Source organism: Gymnogyps californianus, chromosome 1 (assembly GCF_018139145.2).
Source record: "Gymnogyps californianus isolate 813 chromosome 1, ASM1813914v2, whole genome shotgun sequence".
Taxonomy (NCBI): domain Eukaryota; kingdom Metazoa; phylum Chordata; class Aves; order Accipitriformes; family Cathartidae; genus Gymnogyps; species Gymnogyps californianus.
The window spans coordinates 3908931-3936734 of NC_059471.1; the positions used below are offsets into that span (position 1 = coordinate 3908931).

General features: G+C 42.3%; 2 protein-coding genes across 5 annotated transcripts in view; one reads left to right on the forward strand and one right to left on the reverse strand.

Moving 5' to 3' along the window:
- Window positions 1-16915, reverse strand: part of RSF1 (remodeling and spacing factor 1) — a 59276-nt gene extending 42361 nt beyond the window's left edge. For 2 of the 3 annotated variants that reach the window (XR_007766557.1, XM_050898214.1), the window contains exon 1: window positions 16690-16915. Coding sequence is in view for 2 of the 3 variants with exons in the window: in XM_050898214.1 (XP_050754171.1) it covers window positions 16690-16885 (196 nt within the window). In the remaining variant the exon portion in view is untranslated. Of the gene's footprint in view, window positions 1-15598; window positions 15607-16685 lie in introns of all 3 variants that reach the window. The other variant, XM_050898222.1, reaches the window with a different exon arrangement.
- A 340-nt stretch (window positions 16916-17255) lies between these two features.
- Window positions 17256-27674, forward strand: AAMDC (adipogenesis associated Mth938 domain containing). Of its 2 annotated transcripts, none has more exons than XM_050898274.1 (4): window positions 17256-17287; window positions 21061-21211; window positions 25378-25473; window positions 26222-27674. In XM_050898274.1, the coding sequence occupies exons 2-4, from the start codon at window positions 21080-21082 to the stop codon at window positions 26477-26479; spliced, it is 486 nt and encodes a 161-aa protein (XP_050754231.1). In that variant the 5' UTR covers window positions 17256-17287; window positions 21061-21079; the 3' UTR covers window positions 26480-27674. The 2 variants fall into 2 exon arrangements, with proteins under 2 accessions (XP_050754231.1, XP_050754224.1); XM_050898267.1 differs by lacking the exon at window positions 17256-17287 and adding an exon at window positions 19663-20010.
- Window positions 27675-27804: the final 130 nt, after the last annotated feature.

Sequence of the window (27804 nt, forward strand, 5' to 3'; positions counted from 1 at the left end):
TTTCGCAGTTATAAGATGCTTTAATTTTTCACCTAAATTACAAGTCCTCTCTGTTTCATTCTCTGGCTATTAAGTTCCTAGCAATGTTGGGGTTTTTTAAGCTAATATATTAAGCAACAGCAGAAAGGTTAACAAAAGCAAGACTGATGTTAGAATAAAGCATAAAATTTAGGAAGAAAAGCATGCTGTACTGTGCACGAAAGAGAAATGGAGGTAGAAAAAGAAAAAAGGAAAATTACTTCGAAAACAATACAGGAAAAAAATAGCACATGATCTATTTCAGAAACTGGAAATAGCCCAGGAAAGGAGAGACAGCAAATAAAAGCCCAGTTTACTGCCTCAAAAAATGTACTGAATAAAAAATGGGCTCAAGTCCACAAACTCTGGACACATTAACAGCGAGTGAGAAAAATCAGGCTGTGGCGGCAATGTGAAAACAAGCAGACTGCACTGAAAAACAGGTACTGAAAACGTTTGAAATCGTAATAGATTGCCATTGTTCACGGTTAAATCACTTGCAGTGACCACATGGTGCATTTCAACTATTTAAAATCAAGAGCACTTGACTTGCTGATCCTTAATTCATGCATATGCAAGCACTTGACTCTCTGAAACTGCTGGGAGCACAGCCTATAAAAGCAAAAGACACGGCAGCACAAGTATCTTTCATTCTGGCTAGTAAAAATCAGGAAATAAGATCTTCTAAAATGACTCTGGGATTCTCTTGCCTGCTGAGGCATCTCAGTCTCCAATATAACCACGACTTTTTGACTACGAGCAGAAAATCCTCCTCATTTCCTTCCTTAGCACTGAACTGTGTCATTATAATTCTCAAATAAAGAGTAGGTACGACAAAGGTGAAAAGTAATCAGGAAGATTACACTTTAGTAGTGGACTCTGGAGTGCTTCACAGCTCCTCAGTGCAAATATGCACCCCCATGGCTTCCCAATACACTGGGTAAGTCCACTTCAGAGAGATTTTAGTAGCTTGGTTTTTTTCATTGGAAGAAGACCCAGGCAGGGAAGAGCTGCAGTGGATGGCATCAGCATGCCCAGTTCAGGCACTGGGAGCCAGCCTTTGGAGCATGTTGCAGAATACACTTACCCACACCACAGAGATGTAAGAAGATGTAAGGTGCCCTGTGCCTGTCTTGTTAGGCACCAAGGTGTCTCACAGAAAGCACAAGCAGAGTTAGGAGCCCTAGTAAAAAAAAGGCAGGTTGATCAGATGGGATTCTTCAATTCCACAATAGGAAATGCTAGAGAGGCACATATTCAGAAACACAACCCCTCTCTGGAAAGATCAGTAGCGAAACGAAGATTTATATCCAGATCTCTGTCTGGACTGAGGCATCTGCTGGCCATTACAGCAATGGAAGTTCACACTTACTGGAAAGGTTGTAAGCGAAAGAAGTTGAGATGGCAACGTTTACCTTTTGATCTAACACTAAGTAGTTACATAGCCATTCAAGAAATGGTAAAATTGAATTCAATGCCTTCACTCACTCTCAAAAGCTTCAAAATTACAGCTCCCACTCCTAGGAGGGTGGCCCAGCCACAAGGCAAGCAGCTAGAAAAGAAATGCAAGATTCAAGGGCCCAAAGAAGGGAGAAGAAAAGGAAGCGTGAGTCTAATTCCTGTGAAAAAGAAGCCTGAGCTTTAGTCCCTACTCCTGCCTCCCAGAATTTTTTAGGTATTTTGCCACAGAAAACTAGGGAAGGGCAGCAGCATAGCAGTAGGATTCATCTAAGCAAATGTAGATATTTACACCTGAGCTAGTTCCATATAATCCATTTGTAGCCCATGGAGAGAAAGACACTTTTAGGAAGAGTCAGCTCATCCAAAAGCAAACATCTGAGCTCTGCTAAATACATTCGGTGAGATTAATTCTGTTGTAGAGTGTCTGGCAAGTTTTTCCAGTGAAAACCAAGGTATGTAAGGTCTTGGGGGAAGGTCTCGGGGATACAGGCGTGTTACCGGTTACTGGGGGGTACATCTCATTCTTAAACCGTTACCTAAGCTCTTATGCTCCCCGTTAGACACAGAATGACCATTGCAGATCTGACCTTAGTTCATAAGGTTTATCCGTGCACAGACATTTCTGGCAGACAAAATCAATTCTCTAAGCATGGCAGCATTTAAATTCAAGTGAAAGAGCATATATCCTGTTATATTGAACTAAATTAAAGTATCCTCAGTGCAGTGAAGTAAGTGAAAAATCAAGATTAAATATATGAACGTAGAGTTGCATACATCAGTAGTTAAGAAGGCTTCAGCTCCCTTTAGCTTTATTCACCTAACAAATGTAACAAGCTTCTTTGAATGTGTTCTGTCAGAGGTTAAGTTCAATGCAAGTCCTTTTTTAGGTCATTAAATTAAAACAAGGACAAATTTAAATGCTTTTTAATTCCTTGCTTTGTTTAGTTACTAGAAACACCATTCCGGTGTCCATTTTGCTAAATTCCTCAGGTACTGTCTGAGAGTTTTCTTCAGCATTACCAGGAGAAGGATGTTGATTATACTATAGAATCACTTTCTCCTACATCTCTCACTTGAATAAAAAGGCAATGTTAAAAAATTCAGAGCAGGTTGAATAAAAATCACTTTTCTAAAACAAATTTCATTACCAAGGTTAGAGGTCATCACTCCTCAGTCTTCAGTGGGGAAAAAAACAAAACAGAAAGATTTATCCTTTTTCATATATCAGATGAGATCCACTACAAAGATATTTCTGCCCTTTTTCGGGTTCAACTTTAAAAATAGCGTGTTTTTCCTCTAGTCACTGGTGATCCAACCTGCACTTCAAGTAAGTCTCATTTATACTCTGGATTCACCATTTCATCTTTCACTTACACAACAATTTCAGTGAACGATATCAACAGGTGAATGTTTCTTGGCAGTTTCTTTGTAACTGTCAAATATCACAAACACCTTTTCTTGAAAACCTAGTCTTGCAAACTTAGGTGTCCCAATTGAAAAAAAAAAAAATATTTTTAGTTTACTGGACCCTAAAGAAGTACAAGAATGTGACCATGCTACAAAGATGCACATTTTATATTTTGCAGAACATTCAGCAGTGACTAACTTGCATAGAAAAATTGAATACTACTCAGTAAGCATTCGGTATTTTACAAACAGCAGCATTATGTGAGCATGAGTTTTCTTTATGGATCAGCATAAGCAAACTTCGAAGGTGAAGCCAACATGAGTCATTCTGCAATGCAGAACACCCTTCCCCATCAGTTGGAAATAAGTAACTGCATGTTTGTTCTGCTCTAAGGTAATACCAGTTCATTAATTTATCAGCAGTGCAAGTGAAAATCTAAAATATTTAAAAAAAATACCAGATATTCAGAAAGAGAAGCACCACATTTCAGAAACTTGGGCAAAAGAGTCATAAGAAAGCAACATTTCTAGCAGCTGACAAAGATTTCTGTGAAAGGCGGCAGTCACACAGCTGGATGAAAGTCATTCTGCAGATGAATTCATGATCACAAACCGAAAATTTTACAAGTTTAATCCAATTAGCACAGAATTTGAGGCTTCTTTTAAATGGTTTCACAGCTAGTAGCAACTTTCTCTCCATTATTTCTTAAGAAACCCACGAAGCAAGTGAGAATAGAAATTTAAGAAGCAAAACTGTCCAAGACAGCTGCCTGACAAAGTGCTAGTAGTGCATAAAAACACGGTGTGGTTTTTGACCAACTTTCTTAAGCTTAGGTCTAAAATAAAGATTTATTTAGACTTAAAGAAAAAGCAAACCACTTACGTCCTCTTGTGAGGATATCTGAATCTCACAAAGTGAGAATTCACAGAAGTTTCATTCCTTGAAACACCCAACTCTTAGGTATAAACTTCTATGAGCAAACTCATGTTTTGACCTGCTAACACTATTAAAATATCTACCCCCGTTAACATAATTCTTTTAATTGCAAGAAACGGTTATAACTTTGGGGCTGTTGCCGCTTCACAGGGGTAGCCAAGACTGTTAGCTTTGGGGTCGACATTATCTACTGTCTGTCTAGGCAGACTCAAAGCCACAGACCACTTTGCCAGACTGGCAGCGCTGTTACCGCTCCGTAACTCAGGCTCGGTTGCCGCCAGCCACCTTTTACACAACTTTTAATCTGAGCTAGAAAGAAAGATGACTGTAACAGCCTGAAGGGACGATGAGTTTCTAGCTACCATTTGCATATTGCCATCACTTAAAACTCATGTTTGAGATACAAACCCTTCAACCTAAACAACCATGCGCAGATGCTATCAGGATCGGGGAAGAGCCTGGCAGCTTGCGTTGCGGGCAGAAGGAAAGTGCCACAATTTAACGCACACCTGAATCTTCCCACCGAACCGGCTTCCCGAAAACGCAACAGTATCTGAAAAACAAAGCTCGTGACATCAGAAGATCCTTCCCTTCCTGTACGGCACAAAACAGGTCGAAAGAAGGGAGAACAAACCTTGGCAGTAGAAAATGTGTTTGTGCATCGCATTTGGAAAAGAAAATTATGAGCCACAGTGCGTATAATCCAGCACCCGATTTGACAGTGACCACCATCTGCTGTTTCAGAACATGGGTAACGAAAACCCACAGCACACATATGAAATCACCTGCCCCTAGGTTATATCTTTGAATCTTCTTTTTAGTTAGAGCCTGGCTTAACTTAGAAGCAAGAAACTTCATGTTCTTAGTTTTATTTTTAAATATTTTCACTACAACTCAATATTCATTAGTGTCTAAATCTTTTTGAGCCCTGGCTTCAGTAATAATTTGCAGCAATCAATTGTAATTACGGAACATGTGAAAGGCATTTAAATCTGAATTACGGTTAAATTTCATTCAATATACCATTTTTCTGTTTTTACAATATAAAAGGAATGCAAATCTCTAGGAGCCTTGCTTTGTATACTTTTAAAAATCTCCTCTGAAGTTAACAGTACCCTTTTTTAAAACTTTTTTTTTTTGCAGAAACTTTCATACAGTCCTCCTTAGTCTACTGATCTGTCTGCATTATCTTTCAAGATGGAGCTGCCACAGCTGAGCACTAAAATCAAGATGAAGGCAAACAAGCAATCGACAAAATGAGAGGTAGATACACATACCCAAAATAAAATATCCCCCAAGTTTTACATATGATTCTCAGCCCATTCTTCCTGCTAACTGGTATTTTGTTAATTTTTAAACTCCAGCTCCATGTTAATAGGGGTGCTTTCCTCTGACCTATCACGATACTACCTAGAATATTTTGTTGCACTAACAGCTACTTTTAAATATTCTGGGATGCATGTGTCATAAACATTTTCCCTTCTAATGCATACTTATAACTCTGTTTCATTTGCAGTTTTGTTGCCCATTCACAATACTATTTTATCCAGAGCAGCGTTTCCCCCTTAGGCCGGATTAGCCATCTTTCACCTTGATCTTTTTAAAAACGACTCATCTCCTTCCTGTTTCATTGGCAAACAAGATTAATTGCCCATGCCATTAAAAAAAAAGAAAAAAATTTAGGAATTCTACTTTATTTATACCACAGTGACAAAAAAAAAAAAAACACCCAACACCCAAAATCTCTTTTTCTAACCAACTTCCTGTTGGTTAATCAGTTTAAGGTTTATGATGATGCTTTCCCTCTCAACCGATGACCGCTTTGGGTGCTGACTCATGTTCAGTGGTTGACTTAGCTGGAATGGTTAAGTGATGCACTCCTCGATGTTTCTCTAACCCTCTGCCAAGGAGGGTTATGAGGGATGCACACAAAGCGAATCCACTCCTCAGCTAGCCCTAACTTAAAATCGACAGCATGAACACAGACCACTGGCAACATCAGTTTGCATTAACATGTTGGGCTGTAGGCTGCAATGCCTAAAAACATATTCCATGGCTCACCTGATTCCTCCAGCCACAAAGAATAATGTCAAAGAAAGGGCTGGGCATGAGAGTTACTATTTTGGTCGTATCAGGTAAGGTTGCTGTGGAATACAAGTCAACCACTTTAACCAGTGACCTCCTTCAAAGACTTTCCATCTATATGTAAGTATCTGTCAAGCATGATCCATCTATCTATGCCTCAAAACAACTATCCGTGCTTTCAAAAGAAAACAGAATATTCTTCTCTGGAGAATAACTAATACAACTATCAGAACTATGAAATTAAAATTTCATACAGTTTATCAAAACCAGATGTAAAAGCTCCTTGCTTTTGATTCCCTAAATCTTTGTTAGACTCTTTAAAATGTGCTAGTCACTCTATTTTCCACTTCTGTACTGTACTAAGAGTCTGTATATTTTTACCAGCTGTATTTCTAAACTTTTTCAGAAAGCCGAATGAGTATCTAATCCTGGCAACTCAGCATGCTTTCACATTATTAGCGTCTTCCAGTACATAATTTCCTAACATGTCAGTTTTATCATATTTCATCTTTATTGCCAGAAAGGCAGCATAACTAGAATAAAGATATCACAAATTAGCCTAATAATGACACCTTATGCAAAGCAGTTATTTAAGTTCTCAGCAATGTACTTATTTTAGTCATTGTATTGTAGCTAATGATTTTAAACACCCATGTTTCCTGGATTTTTTTCTTTTTACGTAAGACACTTCTCTGTCCATGTGCTCTTCAAATCCACCTTGGACTTTTTAGCTTCCTTCTTTCTACTGCCAGCTATGAGTACATTCTCCTCCTGGACTTCACCAGGGTTAGATTTCCACCTTTCAAACAATTTCTACTTGGCATAAAAACTTGGGCATTTAGCCCTTACGCTTATCTTCACCATCCTACTCCCGTTTGTCAGACAAACACACGCTGAGAGACCTCTACTAGCTTTGCAAGCATGCTCCATGTAGGACATAGTCAGCATTTTTATTCCTTGACTCATGACTAGTCCTTCTGGCCTCCCTTCTTATAAAGGTTAGGTCTTCCAAAAGCTCCCTTGTTATCGTATCAGTTTTTCTTACCTGCTGTTAATCTTTCTTAACCTTCATACAGGCTGCTAACGTGTTATTTAGCAGCTCAGCTAATACTGTCTGCTACAGAATTTGTCTAAGCTTAAATATACATTTCAAGGGATAGTTTTGCCACTTACTGGAAGTATCTTTTGCAAAGCAGGGCATTCACATGGCCACTTTAGGCCAGCTTAAGCTAGTTCCCTTTCAACTACCACCTCCAGGCAATACTGGGGTTTTTTGAGTGGGGTTTTTTGTTGTTGCATCCTGCCATGCAGCTCTCCACTTTGGATGCTTTCTTGCAATGTATTGTTGATAACTATAAGAATGCCACATTGCAGGCTCTGGGATCAAACTAAAATTTCCACACTTCTATCATCCACTAATTAATACGGCTTTTGTGAACCATCGCAGTTTGTTCTCGGGAGGAAACCATTATAATCCTGGCAGTCATTAATACTAAAAGGCAATGAACGTGCCCTGGCACTTGTGCTACTAGATAGCTGTAGATGAGCTGGAAAACAGCCAGAGCAGTACCACAGGGACACTGAGTGGAGTCGGAAATCAAGTGATTACTCGCACACAAACTTTAACAACCAACTTCATTCAGCATACTACTGGTTCAGGACTTTGCCAACCAGAACTGACCATTAGGATAGAAAAACAGTACAGCCTAAGACAACCAAAAAAGCCGCAGAGCTTCACACTGGTAAACACCATTTTCTTGGAAAAGGAGATTTGCAAGGCTGGGTCTGGTGAGGTACGACTTGCTTGTTATCCACTCTTCAAATATCAATCAAGCCTGTGAGTTCAAGGGTAAGCAGCGCTTTTCTCCAAGGTACTACAAGATCTAAATGATCATAATGGAAAGAAATAGAATACTAAAGCACAGCTGCTGAAACACAGGAATCTTTAGAAATAGGCCTTCCCTCACTTTGAGAAATTGTTTGTTTTCCCCAGACCATTACAGACATCAAGAGGGTCACAATTCCTACTGTAGTTCTGAGAAATTCTCTGCTGCTCAAGCTTTAAGAGCTTTGTTTGGCTCTTGGGGAAGAGCAATAACTGTATCAGGCTGACGGCAAACTGCATATATGACAGACTGACAAATGCTAGAGGCTACTAAGAAATACTTGTTAATGCTAAAATGTTTGTCGAGGTTTGTAGAACAACTGAAGCAAAGGAGAGTGCATTGATTTGGGGACAAGGGGGGAGAGGAGAAAGGGTAATGAAATAGGGTGGAAAGATCATCTTAGTGTCATGAACAGCCACAGACCTTGCTATTCCACAACTGGAACAAACTATGCTCTTAGTGCAAGGCTAGAGGAAACAAAAAAATATACAAGCCTTTGTATGAGTTTTATTATTTCTCAGTGATTTTAACATTTGGAACCAACCAGATGATTTTATTGACCTCCACAGCCAAAGCCATCAATGCGTTATTCTGCCCCAGCACCGGTGCCCAAGTAGGGAACGATGAAGAGAGCCTGCAGCGCAAGGGGAGAGTGCTCTGCACCGCGGCAGCCCGGGCAGGCAGCCTGGCAGCTGCCCCGCGATCGGATGGGTGATCTCTGCAGTGCACAGTGCAGTCCCGGTGCAGACTGTCTGCATCAGGAGATACTCCTGCAATGCAACTTCAGCGCTCTCGCCAGCCGTACACCTGCACTTCCTCCCAGAGGAGCACAGCAGAGGTTGCCCTGTGAGGATACGAGAGGACACTTGTCCCAACTATGGCAGACATACGTGAAGTCCTGAATATCTCCATCAATTCCAACTGCCATAAACCTGGAGGAACGCAGCTGTACCGCTAAGAAGTGTTGTATCGCCCCAAGAGAGATCTTGATGTTAAAATGGATACTTTCAAAGACAGCTAGCTTTGAGGCAGCAGTGAGCCGCATTATTCTTCAGCAGGATATTGATTCATCATCTTCCCATCATCTGCCCCTTCTTGCCAGTTCAGTCCTTCAGTAGCTCCTGTCCTCTGCTTCACACCACACAAAGGAAGTCTTTCTGCCGTTGCCTTCTGCCTCCAGTAGGATAATATTAACAAGTCACTAAGTAGGCTCTCTTCCCCCCCACCACCCCAAATCTACCAGGTTTCTGCCTGAGGGATGCAGTCTATCAGCTACTGAAGAGCACAGAAACACCACAAACAGTTACTCTGTTTTCATCTTCCTATCAACAATACTATGAGTTTTCCAGAAGTTCCCATGAGCTTCTCAGTTTTGTACAGGCCATAAACAAGGTAATCTAAATGTCAGCTTTGGGATGGGCTCAGAAGTGTGTACACCAGGCAGGGGGCACTAATAATTTCACACACGTATCTAACTGTTCTTACACTAGACGATATTAGCTTGAAGTAATTCCAATCATGAGAAAAAAGCTGCATTCACGGTAGGTGTAGAAAACTCAGGAAGCCCCCGAGCTACAAACATGGATGCAGGGAGAGTATTCCCAGAAACTCTTACAGCTTCTGCAGACCTCTGAAGTTGGCCGGGGCCAAGGACAAGGTACAGCACTGATGGATTGCTGGACAAAACATAACTTCCAGCATACATGGGATGATGGTGTCACACACAAGTCACTTTGATGTTTATAAAGTTCTCTGATACAGATATACCACAATGCAGCTTCTTTCAGTAAACATCATCTCACACCGGCCAGAAAAATTTCCACCAGCATTCCCGGATCTTACACACTTGTCCTGAAATACGCCTTAAGGCTGTGACTTGGAAGTAATACCAGAAGTTTTTCCTCCAGTTCTATACCATCCAAAGCATGCTGGAATTCAACAAAGCCGCCTACCAAGAGCGTACCGCCCTTCCTCAACGGAGGCACATGGTCCAACAGAACCTGCATAATCCCTAGGAGGGCTGAGCTTTGGCAGGGGGCCTCAGATGTCCTGCCATGGCTCATCTGTGCCTGGAGAGTGGCATCCCCAGTTCCTTTTTTCCATTCCACATGGCGCACTCTCATCCCTTTCAGATGGGCAGTGTTACTGGAAAGAGACCGAACTGTTTGTCTCCCCAGAAGTATAGTGTTTTCCTGTCTTCTACGTAGGATCATAAGATGATGTGGAGTCTAGTTAAAACTGGCATTGCCAGCCTAAATACAAGAGCATGCTCAGGTGAGCTGACATGCCAGCTCAACGCACATAAAGATGCGAAGTCTCACCGTGGAAAAACTAACAAAATATGAATAGTTAAAACAAAGATATGCATCCAAACTCTATTATGAGATAATTAATTCCAAGGTAAACTTAATTCACTTCTTAAATGAGTAACTGAAAAGCACATGTGGATAAGGCACACTGACCTTAAAGTCGTATTAACCTGAAGTGACTGAAGTGTAGACAAGAGGAGTTTATTCTGCATTAGAGACTTATTTGCCATGAAGTCGTTACAAGAACGATTACCCCTGCTACTTTCTCAGAGTTTAACCTTGTTATGCTGTTTGAGAATTTCAGCTCCAAGCCACTGGAGTCCACCTTCAACAACTCAGTTAATTTGATGGCTAGAAACATTAGAGGTGCAGAACTTCCATCATACTCAAAAATGAAACAAGCACAGAAGTAATACACCATGTTCTAAAGTTCACTAGATATGCTTTTATTCTCCAATAGTTCGTTGCTAAGTTAAAAATACTGCATTTTACTAACAGGTAGTGGATTAATGGCTTTGACATAAATGTTTTGGTTCAGTCCCTAGGTGCAGCAGGAAAGCAATGATCTACTTATATTCCACATATACACAATAAGTTCAGCCTGCGTTCAGGTGATAACTACTTGACTGATTCAGAACAGCAGTTAAATTTCTTACTCATAAAGGAAAGGGTGTGAAAAGATATGAACACTCAGACCTGCAGAGCAGATGAAAAGTGTTACCTCTGACTGGCTGATACAGCTTTATGGCAGAAGCAAGCCTGTAATATCAATATATCCACACACTTAATATGTTTAATGAAGAAGATTCAGCAATATATTGTGTGTGAAGAAACTCCACCCATCCAGCATTACAGACACTACCAAGATTAGATGTCAGAACTTGGTCGTTTACATAAGAGGACACGACATGAATTAATCTTTCTGCATTGAAACCAGTTAAAATTTAATAATTGATACTGTACTTGAAATTTGTTAAGTGAAATAGTGTTTGACAGTACTTCCGTATCACATTTATCATCTACTTTTAATACTAACCAATCTACTGGGGATATTATATGTTACTGCAACGTATCATGACTTTACCTAAGAGTCACATCAAACCCCATAACTGCTGATCAACAGTACACAAAAATGCTTGATATCAAAGATTAAATACAAGAAAAATCAATCACATTAACAGAACACTCTGCCTCACTACCCTCTTCATTAGGAACATACCTAATCTTGAGCTTGAAAGTCTGTCAAACTCCTCGTCATTAGATATGGTTGGCTTTTGCTTGCTATATTAAACAGCTACAAAGCTTCAGGTATGTTTCTCCCGTACAGATATTCAACAGCAGTTTAAGTCAACGTTAATTGTTAATTTCTTCAGAGAACGGTAAGAACCCTTAAGTTTAATGCCGTAAAGCTTTCCAGAGGTATTGGAATGACAATAAAAAAACCTGACATAACCCACTGAAACAAATTACTTCAGCATCCAAACTCATTTGAAAAGAGAAAAGATGGTAGGTGTCTAGAAGATTTAGAAAAAATACAGCAGCTTGCAAAACATAACTTACTGCTTTGAAGCATGGTAGCGCCAAAGACTACACATTTTTTTTTCAGTCCTACAATGTAGTATCAGGTATTCTCTACTGAAAAAAATTAAAGAAACTATAAATGGTTGGCACAGATTTTCCACAAGCTACCTGCCGTTAACCTCAGTTCTCATTATAAAGACAGAAAAGGGGAAGGGGAGAAAAGATCTACAAAAATGGACCTGCTACCAGGCATCTGCATCTCATCATGTCTGTCTTTGTACCACTTAAACCCAAGCCAACACGTGAAGAGTGGTTTTATTATCAAACTCCCAACAAACACAACACATTCAGGCTGTAATTAAGCGACAAACTTCTAGGCTGGGTCAATCCGTCAGGGTGATTGTCAAGAGTCAAAGGAGATAAAGAAGTTTGAGCTGCGATGAGGATATAGAAGAGTGCCTCAAGACTGGAAATCCACACACCAAAACACACTCGCTGTTTTCAAGACCACCTTTAGCACGATCATTACCGGCAAGATTTTGATGCAAGTTCGCTATTTTGCTGAAACAATATGCAAAGCATGTATACTTGTTACCATTTCAATCCAGAACAAATCAAACCCCATACTGCTAAGAAAAAGCTTGAAAAAATTGATGAGCTACCACAGCCTAACACACTTTGGAAGAAGCCATTCACCTCTGGGAGAGGTTCCCCCATTCACACACTAGGGAACCTGGCAAACCAGCAAGCGTTTTGCGTAGTCATGTGTAAAATTAGATCTCTGTTGTGCAAGCTAACTTTCTACTAATATTTTCATTCACAAGAGACCAAGTGCTTAATTAACATTTATACCGATTCTCAAGCTATTTACCGACACAAAGGAGGTGGTGATTTGATATCATGGTTCCTTAAACACAGCCCTAAATATAGATATAGTTCTTGCTCCCCTCTATCACGTATATTTACTATTTAAATTTGCAACTGCTCTTCTGTTGCCAGTAAAACTCTCAGGAAAAAAAGACAGCATATGTTTGTTAGAACAAGGAGAACAAGTATTGGTTTCCTGTGATGCTTTGTTCCAGTTTGCACAGTTTTGCCTTCGGAAGCAAGCAGAGGCAAAAGAGATACAGTACTGCGGCACACTGTAGGATGATCTGTATTGTTACCTTAGTTTTGCATCTAAAAATACAGTAATACGGGGGTAACGACATCTCCCGGCCCTCAGAAGTTCCAGTTAAAATCATATATTGGGTTGCTTTTTAATAAATCCTACAAGAAACAATTTACTTTTTGAGGCATATCAACTAGCAAATTGTGAGTTAACACTGTCACCATCTTGACAGACACTCAACTTTATTCTTTCCAAAGAAGTTTGTCATAATTGCAACCCCAGCCACAACACTGCACGTAAAGCAAGGATAACCATTCTCAAAGGGAAGATAATTTTTCTTCATAAAATAAAATCTTCACCAGATAACCACAGGTCTCATTACTTTGTTTGAATAGTTGCAACTTTCAAATGAACCACCAGCAGGAAAAGTTAAGCTATTTTATTGCACAACCTTCCTAAGAAGCAGACTATTTCCACGGCTACCAGTTTACCATTCAATAGCGACGGGGAAAATCAACACCATACATTCTTATTTTCCTATTCAAGCATTATTTACACTACCCACCAAATCCCAAAGAACATTTTAAATTGGTTTATGCATTTTAAGACAAGACCATACCTGTGTACACAAAGTTACAATATCTAACCCGCTACTAATATAGGTTAATTTGATATCTAAACTAGTCAGACCACTACGGAAAACTGTTCATACTCGAGCACTGCTGTCGTTACTATTTGCCTTGAAATTCTCAGGTAGGAGAGGTAATACGGCAAAGTTCAAGTGCTGTCTGAGCATTAACAAAAATCTAAAATCCCTCTAAGAAATATTTGATAGCTTTCTAGCTGTCAACATCTGCTCAGCATCCACACAGCATCCCTTCCTGTAAGGGAAGGTTATACCTTGTTTCCTCAATAATGAACAAGCTCTTTGTTCTAATTATTAACAGGAAAGAAAATATGGCTGTTATACAACTACTGAACAACATTCAAGCTTGAGCTCCTAGTTCTCCTTGAGGCTCCTAATAAAAAGGAAATAACTTCTACTGGCATCTTCCAAGATTAACTCTTCAGACAAGACAATATAGGCCATGTTTTAAAACAAACAAACAAACAAACAAACCAACCCCCAAAACACTTTTGAAACTGCTGAGCATCAAAACAGTGTTAAAGGTAATCAACAAAAACCCCAAACTACTGATTCTCTTCCTTGATTGCAAAATGAATATGGAGAGGAGTTCCAAACAGCCGTTACCTGGCAGTTGAGATTTAAAACTTGGTCCAGATTCTAAGAAGTTCAGAAAAAAACCACTTCAAGGTTTTGTAGCTATTTGCTTAGATTTTGTTATGTATTACTGTCAATGCAAATCCACTGTTAAGCAATGCTGGTATCAGAAGTGAAACTAACTGTATATAACTGAAATCAAAATCCCTTTTGCTATCCAAGGAAAACTACATACAGTTGGTAAATAACACATGTTCAGAAAAAAAAGGACCCCTTCAGTTTCCAATCAATGTTTAGCAACTTTATGACTGGTACCCTTAAAAACACCACTTTGAAGTAAAAATCAGGTAAAGAAATCTAGTCACTCCAACTGTTTTTCCAAAGCACACAACATACCAGGTAACAGCTACTGGCACCACAAATCAAGCCCAACGAGTTGGCTGTATCAAAGGAAAAGAAAACCCCTGTCACACAAGTTATCGCACAAAGCGTCAAGAACCACCCAAGTTTGTTTTTCACACCTCCACACTTTCTTTCTTAGAGATGACAAAATGCAAGCAAATACATCATCTACACCAGACACAAGCAAAAAACCCAACTAATTTAGAGATTACATTTTCAGAAGCTAAAACTGCTCCCATCTGGGGGGGGGGGGGGGGGGGGGGGCTGTTCTAAAGCAGTGAAAATAACCTGTCCCCTGCCAAACAGGAAGGGCAATACAGACAAAAGTTTAAAAATTTGGCAAGTACTAAATCAACCCATAACGCAAACTCCACAATGCAAGTAATTTGAAAGCTTTTTAGAAAAGGGTTATGCAGTAATCATTGTCCTATTGATAAACCCCCCCGTCATGCAATTAAAGTCATCAGGAATTTTATTTTATCAAACGCATATACTTAAAACACAGGTCACTATCTCATCCCTTCATTTTAATTTATTCTGCAGTTTGCACAAGAATATTACTCTTACACACCCACTTACGTTGTGTCACACAGTGAAAGTATTAGTTTTCTTTACAGACATCACTTTAAAAGGAACATTTTCATTAAAAATTCAAACTTTTAAGTGTGTCGGTGGTTTTTATGAGTAAGTTTTGCAACAGTTTAACAAAAACAACGCATTTTCTAATGAGTCCTTTATATAACATGAGAGGTACAGGAGTGCTGGGGAACTGAATATAAATAGCTATTTTCATGAAAATTAACCCTGTTTTTAGAAGTTAGCAGATCTCACCTGTCTCTTTCATATTGATTAGGCACCGGACAACATGAGGAGACAATACATTAATCTTATTTCATTATATTTCAGCAGCAGCTGTTGTGAACTCACTGATAGGACGTCTGCACTTTGCAAAAAGCAACTTCCTTTATATGAGGAAGTACCTACACGCCGATTTAATCGAAAACCCCCACATACAGGGTGGGTTTGGTGGGGAAGGAGGCGAGAGTGAGTGCCTTTTGGGGGAAAAGCAGGGACTGTCGGACCAAAAGCAGCCCTGAGCTGGGCTTCTCCAGCAGCAGGAAGTTTCTATGGGGCCTTGCCGAGCATGCGCCGTGAGTTCCATGGTCTCCCTATGTGGCAAGAGTGCAGAGGCAACAACCAAACCAGTAACAGAGACAAGAGACCAAGAGCAACAAGCACCTTCCCCTCTATATTCCTACCGCCGCCTCCACACAGCCCTCCCCAGGCTGCTCTCTTGGCCCGGGCCCTCCCACAGCCACCGCACGGAGCAGGAATTAGAGAGTCTGGCAACCAAATCTGCTACTGGAGAGAGAGGAGAGGAGGAGCAGCTTGAAAGAAAACAGTGGAGTGCATAACCCATCCCTCCACCTCGCACAGCTCAGGTGACGGTGGGGAAGGAGCAAGCAGTGAGCTTATTCTTCCCCCCCCCCCCCCCCCAACTACAAGAGGGGACGAGGGGGAGGAGAAGAGAGGGATGGAGATGGCACACAATGGCTGTCTGTGTTTGTGGGGAGGAGATGGCCTACAACAGCAGCCGCGGGGAGGGCTCAGGGCTTCTCTGTCGCCCCCCCCCCCATTTCCTCACCCCACATATACAGAGAGAAAAGGAGGGGGGGGTGAAAGAGGGTCAGGACATCGCCTTGTGTGTGTGTGTCCCCTTCTTGCTTCAGGGGAGAAGCAAAAACGGGCACATACATGGGGGGGGGGGGGGGCAGCGAAGCGCCCCCCAAGCTGGGGGGAGGGGAGGAGACGGAAGAGACCCGCTACCAGCGCCAGGCTGAACAAAAATAGTTATATCAGCTTATCCTCCTTTCTGCAGCAGTCCCACCCGCACAGAGCTCGGGAACAAACCCAGAGACACGGCGGGGGGGGTGGGGGGGTCACAGCCGGCACTGAGGGGGGGGGGGGAGGACGGGAGGGGCGGGGGAGGTCCCTCACCTTCTTCCCGTGCTCCACTGTGAGGGGAAGCAACTCCCCCCCCACACACACATACAAACAGCTGCTTCCCCCCCTTAAAAAAAAAGAAGGGCCGTGCTGAGGGGGGAGAGGGCTCCCCTCCCCCCGGAGCGCCGCTCCGGGAATCCCAGGCCCCTCCTCTCCCTCAGCGCGCTCCTCCCCCGGGCCGGGAGGAGGCGGGGGGGGAATAGCCCCGGCCCCCCCCTCCGCCCCCCGCACCGCGGCCCCCCCTCAGCCGGCCGTACGGGGAAAGGGCGGCGGGGGCGGAGGGGGGGGGGGGGGGGGGGGGGGGAGGAGGTATCCGGGCCGCTCACCCTGGTCTCCGGGCTCCTGCGGCGGCTGCAGGACGCGCTCCAGCTCGGGGAAGGGCAGCTCGGGCAGGTCCAGCAAGGCCCCGTAGCGCTCGAGGAAGGAGCAGACGACGGCGAAGTTAGGCCACGAGCCCGGGCAGCACGGGCCTGCCGGAGGAGGGGGAGGCGGAGATGGAGCCGGAGGAGCCGCCGCCGCCATCTTGGACCTGAGGATGGAGAAGGAGCTGGGGAGGGGGGGAGGGGGCAGGGGGAGGGAGGGGGCGCTGCCGAGCCGCGCCGCCACTATCCCACAATGCAACGGCGCGACGGGGAAGAGGAGGGGAGGGGAGCGGGGGGCGGCAGCTAGAGCGGCGCCAGGCGACTCCCCTCCGCCTCGTGCGGCGAGGGGAATGAAAACAAGGCGGAGCGGCGGTTGGGCGGGGCGGGGCAATTTATGACGGGGCGGGAGAGGCCGCCGGGCTGGCCAATCGAAACGGGCGGGGGGGCGGGGCCGGCAGGTAGCGTTGGCCAATGAGGGGGCAGCGGGCGTTCCCTCCCCCCCTGCCCCTCCGCGGGATAGGTGGAGGTTGCGCCCGACGGGGCAGGGGTCGCGCGCGTGGCGGTGAGTGCGGGCGCATAACGGTCGTAACGGACCACCTCAGCGTGAGGGGAGGGAAGAGAAGGGGAGGAGAGGGCGGCTCGGCGCCGCTCCGCTCCGCTCGGCTCCCGGTCCCGCGGACGGGGAGGCGCTCCACAGAGCGGACTGCTTCCCGCCCGGCGGGGGAAGAGAGAGGCGTGAGGCGGCGAGGCCTTGGGCCGCGTCACGGAAGGCCTTGTTTCGGGGGGGGGGGTGGGGGGGTGGGGGTTCAAGAGCTGCGCCGCCCGCCGCCTGCATCCAGGCTCCTGCCTCCCCCTGCGTGCTTGCGGTTGTACCCCCCCACCCCCCCGGTGCTTCTCTCGGTTCTCTGTCCTTTCCTCCTTCCCCCCCCCGCCTTGTTCTCAAAATGCGGTTCTCCCCCTTCTCCTCTTACCAGCACCCCACCCGCCGCGACCTCCCCCTTCATCAGGCTCCTCAGCAAAATTAGATTACCGAGTTCCCGAAAAATGTTTTCCTCGTTCTTAAACTTGACATCTGCCCCCTCCTTACCCAGTTCATTTAAACTTAGCCTGGCCTTCCTACTTGCCTTTCTGCTGCCACGCAAACCCAATACAAATCCTGACCTGCTTTTCTAGCTGCTGTATCACTTCTGAAATCACATCGGCTGCAGGGAAGTCGCCCACCTTCACCTGTTGACCCTGTTCCCAGGCAGCGCTGGAGAACTGCGTTGCCTTTTGATACCTCACAGGAGTTGTTCTGCCTGAAACTTAACAGACGCTGATTTACTCTCACCTTTATCCTCTTTGATCTCAGGTTGCGCCTTGGATTTTATGAAACATTCTTTCCTTCCGCAGTCTCAATAAAATATTCTCCGGTGCACTGCTCTCGTTCACCTTTTTTATTCTGTTTGTTGCTGGTGGGTGCTACTCTGAAACAACGTTTACCTTCACAGAAGGCAGGTGTGCTGGCAATTTTAAAATCCACCCGCTTGCCCGACTGCACTTCAACGTCAAGTTTCTTCCGTTTCATTTTCTCAGCTGTTTTTTTCTTCTGCCATCCTTAGCCACTGCTTCATTTCTTTCTTTTAGTATAGTCTCCTTGCATAAACTTGTATTTTGCTTTCTTTTAAGCTCTTCTGCTTCCTTTATTTCTGGTCTTTTTAAACTCTTATAACTTTGCTTATAGATTCCTGAACCATTTCTCCTCCTCGTCTCTTTGTGTTTGCACTACTGCGATGTACAGAAACTGCTATTTTAGGTTATACTCGTGAGTTGTGTAGTTCATGGTCTCTTTTGATCTTAAGTGGTACTGTGTATTTTGGTACTGTACATTTGTCATAGTGAATAATTAAAAAATCAACTCATTTGTTGGGGAAATATTTTTCTACTCCTTGCTGATTGGTGACTGGACCGTGCCCTGCATCAAGAATGTCCAGAGTTCCTGTTAAAAAGTTCATTCTTGCTCCAATTTAAGATTCTCTTATTAATTCAAATGACCTGACCTTACTGATATTCTCTGGCAGTATTATGGGAAATAGTTTTAGATTACAAATTTTTATTTATGGCTTTTAAGTTTTGTTTCTTCATTTCTGCTATTTACTATTTTTGTGCTGTTTGGAAAAGAGAGTATGGAACCCTTGCTCTCCCATTTGCAGTTTGTGCCTGTTTGTTCGCACAGTCCTCTCCTTGTCATACTCTTTGGATTGGGAAATCTGATATTCCTAATTATTTTATTGTTCATTCATCTCTGTCTAACCTCCAGGTCTAATTCTGCCATTTCCCTTCAAAACTAGCACAGGCAAAAAATATTTTCATTCTTCAGAGCCGGGTTCTGGGTGGTTTATTCAGACTTCATGCTTTGGTTCATGGGTGATTTCATTCTGTTGGGACCACTGCTGGTTATTTCTTTTGCTATGATCTCCCTTCAAGCAGATTTTTGGAAAAATAGTCTTACAGACCTTTGTTGGAATCCATTGCATTGCAGATGTGTAATGAGAGAATCTAGAATATATGAATCCAAGCAAGTTTCACTCCCCTGTAGCTGCTTGCCTGGCTTCCTGTTTGGCAGGGCACATGTGCCACTAACTTCACAAAGGAGCAAGAAAGCAAAGAATCGCCCTGCTATTCTGTGGAAGAAGCACCTCTGGCAGGCTCAGTCCTGTGCTGAATCCAAAGTAACGCAGTTTTTACTTCATGCGACGTTTGAAGTGGGACACTGAGATGTGCTCCTGGCAACCCAAGAAGAGCAAGTCCTCCCTGGCTGTACTGTGGTTTGCTGTAGCACGTGCAACACGGGAAGGGAGTCCAAAGATTGGTAATCCAAATCAGTCCAATCTGGTAATCCAAAGTTTCCTCTTTTGCGAGAGCTCCTTCTTTAGTCTGTGCCACCAGGGTTCCTATGGTTGATTTTTTTTTTTTTTTTCCCTGGTGAATTTGAACAATTAAAAAGTAAAAGATGAGAAACTGCGTATTTGAAAGGATCTGCCACTGAGGTTTTCTGGATCAGCCAGGAGCAGAGCTCTTTTTACTGCAGAAACAACCAGTTTTCTTCATAATGCGGATTTCAGACCATCTTCCTTCTGAACTGGAAGGGCAGAAAGGTGACTCTACCCTTGAGACATGTCAGTTGACTGCCATGCTCGTCTAACCCATTTCCAGGCTATCACCGTGTGATTCCTCTCTTGTTGTCTGCTGCCAGAATCACACCAGCAATCAGACTGCAGTAACGTGAAGGACTGTGAAGAGGGCGTAAGCTTTCGTGGTGCGGCGAGGCGGTACTTTCTGAGGCAGAGTCTCTCCCCTACTGATGCCCAGCTCTGATTGGGATAGCAGATCTAAAAATTACTGCGGTTAATACCAAAAAGCGGTTGGTCTATAGCAGCGCTGATAAGGCCTCAGCAGGAGCACTCTGTCTAGTTGTAGGCAACAGACATCAAAGAAAGATGCATACCAGTTGTTGGCTGCCAGGGGAAAAAAAAAAGGAGAAAATAAGCAGAGATTTAGAAAACATGACTGAAGGGCAGTGAAGCTTGTTTAATCTAAAAGGAGGGAAAAAAGACTTAAGTCCTCAGGAAAACAAAAGATGGTGGAAAAGGCAAAGATTTAGCTGTTCTCCTTGTCCACAACAGAAAGGATTAGAAATAATGGGTTCAAGTTGAAACGATGAAGATTGAGGTCAAACATTAGGAAAGATATTATTTGGGCGTTTAACTGTCCTGAGATGTTACATAGGGAGACTTGGCCTCCGTAAGGAGTGACTAGGGAAAGAAGGCTTGACCCCTTTAGGTCTCTGAAAGTCTTGTTTGCTATAGCAATATGGTAATGGCATTGTTTTGGTTCATGGCTTTTCCATTGGGTTTGTTTGTTTGGCACTTTTTTTAACCTCATTTACCGCTTTAAATTAATAAAGCGGCCAAAGAAACAGTGTGTCTCTCAGATATTTTAGGAAATTATTATCATCTTCATTGTACATTTTAGGGAGAAGATTAAAACCCAGATGTGAGAGGATATTCTGGGACCTGATCCCTGTTGATGGTTTTAAAAGTTGAGCACCCAATACTTGTACAGATATAGCATGTAAAATGATTTACCCAAAATCCTGCACAAAATCCCCAAGAGGACTGGTAATTCACCAGATCTGCTGATCCTCAGTTCAATTCTGTTGTCACAAAATCACATGGAGAAAGCCTGTAATAGCGTTTCCTTCCTAGCTCCTTGGGGCAAGGACAGAATTTTCTGTTTTGGTTAATGTGCTGCATATGTTAGCCTGACGTTATGTATTAAATATCCTTTTTCCAGACTTTGGTTCAACTTTGTGATGTCTTCCCCTGAAATTGCTTCCCTTTCTTGGGGTCAGATGAAGGTGAAAGGCTGCTCTACAACATATAAGGACTGCAAAGTATGGCCGGGAGGAAGCCGAACCTGGGACTGGCGAGAAACTGGGACTAATGTAAGTTTGCTGTTTACTATCCATCCTGCATTTTAAACGGGACCCTGAGAATGGTCCAGAGAACAGTTGTTAAAAGTTCCAGCAAGAAATTCAGCAACCTGCCTTTTGGTTTCATCTAACCGTTAGACTTCTCCTGGGAAGAACTGAGTCTATGTTTCAGAAGTGACTGCACGGAGAGGTCAGAGGGCTGCAGAGACACAATGTCCTGCAGGTGACAGGGTGTAGCAACTGTTGCCACCAGTCCTCGCAGCTACCCTGATCAGACTGCTCTCGCACACCTTAGAGCTCTCAAACAGCATTCTGCGTTTATTAAGAGTGCAATTGTCACAAGATGCTGGTAACAACCTCTTTTCAGACTGTGTAAACAAAAGTTGTCTTGAGCGGGATAGGAAAAAAATTTGTGGAAAGTGAAAAGAAATTGACAGTAACTGACCTTATGTGCTTAGGAGACAACAATGCTTGTGGTTTAGTTTATATCCTTTTCCTCAGGGTCCCTTGTACTTATTTCAGAGGAAAAATATGCAGATACAGTGTCATATGCACTAGTTTTTCCGTGAAAAGCTCACAGTGTGGCTAACCACACAATGACTTCTCTTGGTAGCCATGTACTAAGTGCTTGCCCTCACAATTTGTAAACTTTATCTGTAAATGCTATCAGAATTGTATAAAACTACATGGAATAGTATTGACATTCCAGATTTAGAAGCAGCACAATGTCTATTGCATTAGGAACTCCATGATAATTCTTCCTGTATTAGGGCTTGCACTAGGCTAGCTGTATTGGCTAGAAAAGAAAATCCATACTTTCTAAGCAAAAGCACAAAAGAACTACGTACTGATCAGGTCTTAGACCCAGCACCTGCAGCTGTATCTGCGCAGAGGATACAGCTCTGTTGAATTCATTTTGACTCAACTGAAGGGCAGAACCTTTGGTTGTGGAACTTCATCTGTAATCTTTGGGGGAACAGAACTTTTTAAGCTGTCAGAGTTCAGTTTATACAGAGTATATAACACCAAGAGAAAGGTAGTGCTGTCATGCAAAGATGTCTGTATGTTGCAGAGAGAAAGATAGCTGTGTATGTAACCTTTTTAAATGCATTTCATTTATGGACTGATTATAAAAAAAATGAAGTTTTCACTGGCTGTTCGGAGAGTTGAGTTGTGTGGTGAGAGTTGCTTTTTGTTTGTTTGACAATATTGTTTTCCTGGTTTATATGCATATATGACCAGAGAAGCAGAACACATATAGTAGCTGAAAAGTTCCTGACTAGTTCCCAGCTCAATCACATTTTGATACTCATTCCGACCACTTGAAAACTTTGGTTTCAAATTGTAGCCACCTACTAACATTTAGGAGGCCATGCTTTCCTTTTAAAGTTTCTAACAAGGGATCTCTTCAGGTGACAGATAAAGCTTTAAGTCCGTAAAAGTCCTTAAAGGAGTTCTCCAACTGAAACAAGAAAAACGAGTTTATGTTAAATTAAAATCAGAGGAGAAAAAAAAAAAGTTGGGTTATTTGGAGAGGTGGGTTTTCTGGCATCCTTTTTATATCATCAGGAAGTAAAAAAATACCTATTTAGGTTTTGCCTTATAATAGGTCACTTGTAAAGCTCCTGCTGTAGGTCAGTTCTATCCCCCTTGCAGCTATGAGGAGTTAGGTGATTTGGCTTAAAAATGAATAGCAAGCGACAAATGTGAGAATAGAACTAAGCTTTTCTAGACTGCATCTCCAACTCTAGGAGAAGTATAAAAAAGTTAATCCGATCAGCACTGGCAATAGTAGGATTCACCAGATGCATTTTCTGCACTTTTCTTCACGGTAGGCTACAGTGTGCCTCCTTTCTTTGAGCATGTTTTTCCTGGGGGTAGGTGGAGCTGAAGTTTGGGAAACGAGTGGTGCTGGTCATGTCCCACACTCTAGTTGGAAATAAATTGCTTCCTTTCCTTCTCTGCTATCAGACTGCTGTCTAGTACGTAATTCTTTCATCGGGAAAATTGTATAACTGGCTCTGCAAGGTTCTGTGACTAAGCACTAATAGTTCTTATGACCTTAACCCTTGGGGATGAAAGGCGGCCTCCCTGGCTGGCTGCATTTCAGTGCCGTCTGCTAATGGGAGAAAAGAAGTAGGAATCCTGAAAGGAAGGCCCTAGAGCAAAACAGGCAAGAAATTCCACTGCCCTTCCTCTTTCCCTCCAGCTGTCAAATCAGCAACGATACAGTTATTCCGTCATGTTACATGTTTCCTTTAATGAGACTAGTTTCCTACAACATGTGTGGAAGCCCCCCGGATCAGTGTGTCTTGTGTAACCGAAGAAAATCCTTTTGTTCCATGGCTTTAATGTCTCAGGAGTACGTATCGTATGACAGCAAACCTTCCCCAGCAATCTAATTATTGTAATTGCAGTAAAACATACCAGTTCTTTTTGTCTAAGTTTTGAGTCTACTTTAAAAAAAAAAAAACAAAGGAAAAGCATTACCTATTCTGTCATAAACATGTACTTGCAATAATTTGGTCTGAGAAAGCTCTGCATATTGAAGTGACCTCTGAACCAAGTTCAGATTGGACATTAGGAAAAGGCTCTTCACTGAGAGGGTGGTCAGTCACTGGAACAGGCTCCCCAAGGAAGTGGTCACGGCACCAAGCCTGTCAGAGTTCAAGGAGCGTCTGGAAGATGCTCTTAGTCATATGGTTTATTTTTAGATAGTCCTGCAAGGAGCAGGGAGTTCAGTGATCCTTATGGGTCCCTTCCAACTTGAGATATTCTATGATTCTATGAACTTGGTGAACCATCTCTGTTGCTGAAATTCCAGATAACCAGCCAGACTAAACACTTTCTTGAGGGATAAGTTTAATCCACTCATTGGAAGTGGCACTCTACCATGGAAGGTTTCCCTCACCTGCAACTTCAGGAGCTCACGTGTTTGTTTCGGCTTGAAAAGTCTTGCTTGCTCTGTTCTGCAAGCTGAGGCATTGACAGGGCTGAGAAGAGAACTCCGACACCTTGTGTGAGGCTGCCACATCAGCTTCTGAAGACTTGGGCAGGGGAAGAAGAATAGGAGAGGACCCAAGGATGTCAAAGGGAAAAGCTCACTAGCTAATGGAACAACAGAAGGCAATTGTTAACCTGGTGCTTTGACCTTAATTCATTGAAAGAATGTAGTATTTTCTGGAAGTATAGGGGATAAACCATGCAAATAACATTCTCCAGAAGTTCACCATGGCATTTACGTACTTCAAGTGAGAAACTCATCTCAGTCCTATAAAAGAACTTAAGAATCCTACCAAAAAAAAAGGGGTGGGGGGGTGGAAGAATAGTATTTATGGTTTAAAAAAAACGCACACCAAAGAGGGGCCAAATTCTAGCCACAGGCTGTACAGTATCTTACTCTTGGCCATATAGAGATACATAGAAATTGAATCCCGGAGGAGAATTAGCGTGACATCATAATGTTTTATATTAACATTATAGGTGTGTTTGTGGATTCATATGTTTAAAGCGTACTAGTAGTAAACGGGTGTACTTCTTTAAAAACTCAATCAACATGCTGTTAAAGCTCTTTTTTTCTTTGAGGAGTTTGGTTTCAAATATTCCTTTCTAAAAATTAAGAATAGTGCAGAAATTGAAACTGTTAACTGAAATGAAGCTAGCCGATATGTTTCAGTCCTCTCTGGTTAATGAGATTTGCAAAGTAAACAAGAAGAGAATTTAATAATTTTAATTATTTGAGGAGCTCTTTGTAATTAAAGGGAGTAAACTTTGGCTTGCCACAGTCTTTATTACGAAAAGATTTTGTTCATTTGAAAACAAACAGCAATATGTTACAATTTATAGATTTCACTTTAACTTTTAATATTTATAAAATGCTAGTTTTTAGACATAAATGTTTTAGAAATGTGTAATGCATCTTTTTATTTTTAACTGTTTAATAAAGAACTATAATATTGCCATCAATCGATTATCTATCATCCTTCATCTGCATATAAAATACTTTTTTTAATTACCAATGTTATCTACCATGTGTATGCAGAAAAGAGGGTTGTGTGACGTTTTGGTACTGCTAATTTACCCTGCTGCTCTGTGGACGGTTTCAAAACATACAGACGAAGCTTGCCCGGTTGATGCTGTCAGTACACAGACTATTCTTTTCCTCCCCTGACACTTAGCATTCTCCAGGAGTGCAACCAGCTGACCTTGAAGAAGTTGTCAAGAAGGGTGTTAAAACTCTGGTGATTGGTCGTGGCATGAGCGAGGCTTTGCAGGTAGGTTTTTGTTCCGTGAGAAACATAAACTAGAACTGTTTGTTTTCCCTCTCCCTCTGATTGGGGGGGGGGGGGAAAAATCTGTGATGCTTTACTAAGAGGGAAAAAATTCAGGATGCTGAATTAGCATGACTGAGCTCCTGCCAGGAATCCCTCTCTTCCTGAAAGAAACATCCTTTGAGCTCCTCTGTATTAGCGTCAATGTCAGGCAGTAAACAGGTTTACGTTCCGCTACAGGAGCAATTTAAACAAGGAGAATTTTTTACAATGTCGTTAGTCCCCCCCTCTTAGAATAGATTATGAACTAGCTCTCTAGCCTGCTGTAAATACTTTGATAATTAGGCATTTTTGTTACTAATGTTGGCAGGGTGTCATTTCAGCAGATAAACTAACTACAGAAAGCTCAGAAGTGCTGAGCTTTACTTATGAGAAGCAATTCTTCAGCTTTTTGGTGAGGCGAGTAACACCTTATTTAGATTAATTACCTTTAGCTCCACTTCTATTTATTTTTGTAAGAAAGGGCTGCATTTTAAACTGTGTTAAGGAGAAATGGGAGGTGTGTATATAAAAGTAGCTTTATTGAAGAGACAAAAACTTAAATCAATTTTAGAAATATCTGAGCATACTATCAGCTTGGCTACTATTAGTTACTTAAGTGCATCTACTAACAAATGGCATCAGTACCTGTTACAGTGTGAGGGGAAAAGAATCTAATACTTGCTCTTCCCATTTCCTTTTCTCTTCTGAGGTTCCACCATCTACTGTGGACTATCTGAAGAAAAACGGGATTGATGTGTTGGTCTTGCAAACAGAGAAGGCTGTGGAAGAGTACAATGCCCTGGCTGCTCAGGGTGTCAAAGTGGGGGAGTCTTCCATTCAACCTGCTGAAGCGTTACAGCTCATTCCGCCTTCCTTGACCGCGGCCAAATCACGGACACACCTCTCCGCTGAATCAAATTACAGTCAACAGAGTGTGGGCTTACGTGCCAAGGCATTTGTGCGCTGACAATCTAAAATGCAAGGACAGTTTATTAGTTCAGGATTTAAACAAACTTGAGTGCTTACAAAAGGGGGCTGTTGATGAAATCATTTAATTACAGAACCGTTTCCATACATTCTTGAGACTGACCTAATCTTCCTCTGAAGACTGGCCATATTCTAGTTACTTAACTTCTCACCTGTTGGCTAAATTAAGATACTAGGTTTTGAATACTTTTATTAGGAAATGGCCCGAAATTGCATTATTGGCTATTGGAATGTAGCCATAAGATAGCTGATGTGTACAATCAAGTGGTAGATACGAAGCGGTGGTAAAGAAGCACTTTACCTCCACTGTATAAAGAAGTTAAAAATAAAATAAATTAAAAAGCGAACCCAGAACATAGAAATTTGCCTCCTACTGGCGACTTCAGTCAGGGTATTGGCTATGCAGATCTGTTTGTGATAATTCAAGAACATGGCATAATTTAGCACTTTAAAATTTTACATTGAACCTGAAAAAAGGAAAAAAAGATGTCTACAGGGAATAAACATAAAATCTGGGCCTTAAAGAATTTCCTATTAATTGTGAATTGTGAGGACTGAGTTGTGCGATACGTATCTATTCAAAAGTCCCTACGTGCTTAAAATCGTCAGAAGGATTTGTCACAAAACTAGAGTTTGCAACGTAAAAGGTTGATCTTTAGGAAGTCAGCCTAAATTGCTGCTAGCAAGCTGGGGATGGACGTGAGAATTCTCACTGGTCATCGTTATCTGATGATTTAAACATTGTGCCAACAAGCATATTGCACTGAAAATTTGAAAAGTTCTCGTAGTTGCTGTTCTTGGTGGGCTTCTATTAATATTACCAGTTACAACTTACGTACTGTAGATTTTTTTTTTTTTTTCCCCACCAGGCTCACTAATTCTTGATCTGTGCGTATTAATGAAAGTACAAAGATGACACTATAAAAGCCCTGAGGCACTCAGAGCTATCCAAGTAGTAGCGGAGAGGCTTAGACTGGTATGAGAACGCAACGACTTTCCCAAGAGCCAAGAACAACCCTTCACAAAATACTATGTTCCTTTTCTGTTTATTTGCTCTAGTAATCATTTAAAACCTTTTATCTGATAAAATACAGTGTGGTGTAAAAGCAAAGGGAAAATGAGTACTTGAAAGTTTTATCTTGCAATCTCCTAATTAGAGCAACGTTTTCTATTAGTGTAGCTATATTTGAGGCAACATCTTATCTAAACCAGCAAGAACTGCCTTTCCAGCTTCATCTGTGTCCTCTGACACGGCAGCCGGTATAACGCTCGTCGTAACTGCTATGACACTTTTCTGAATAACTT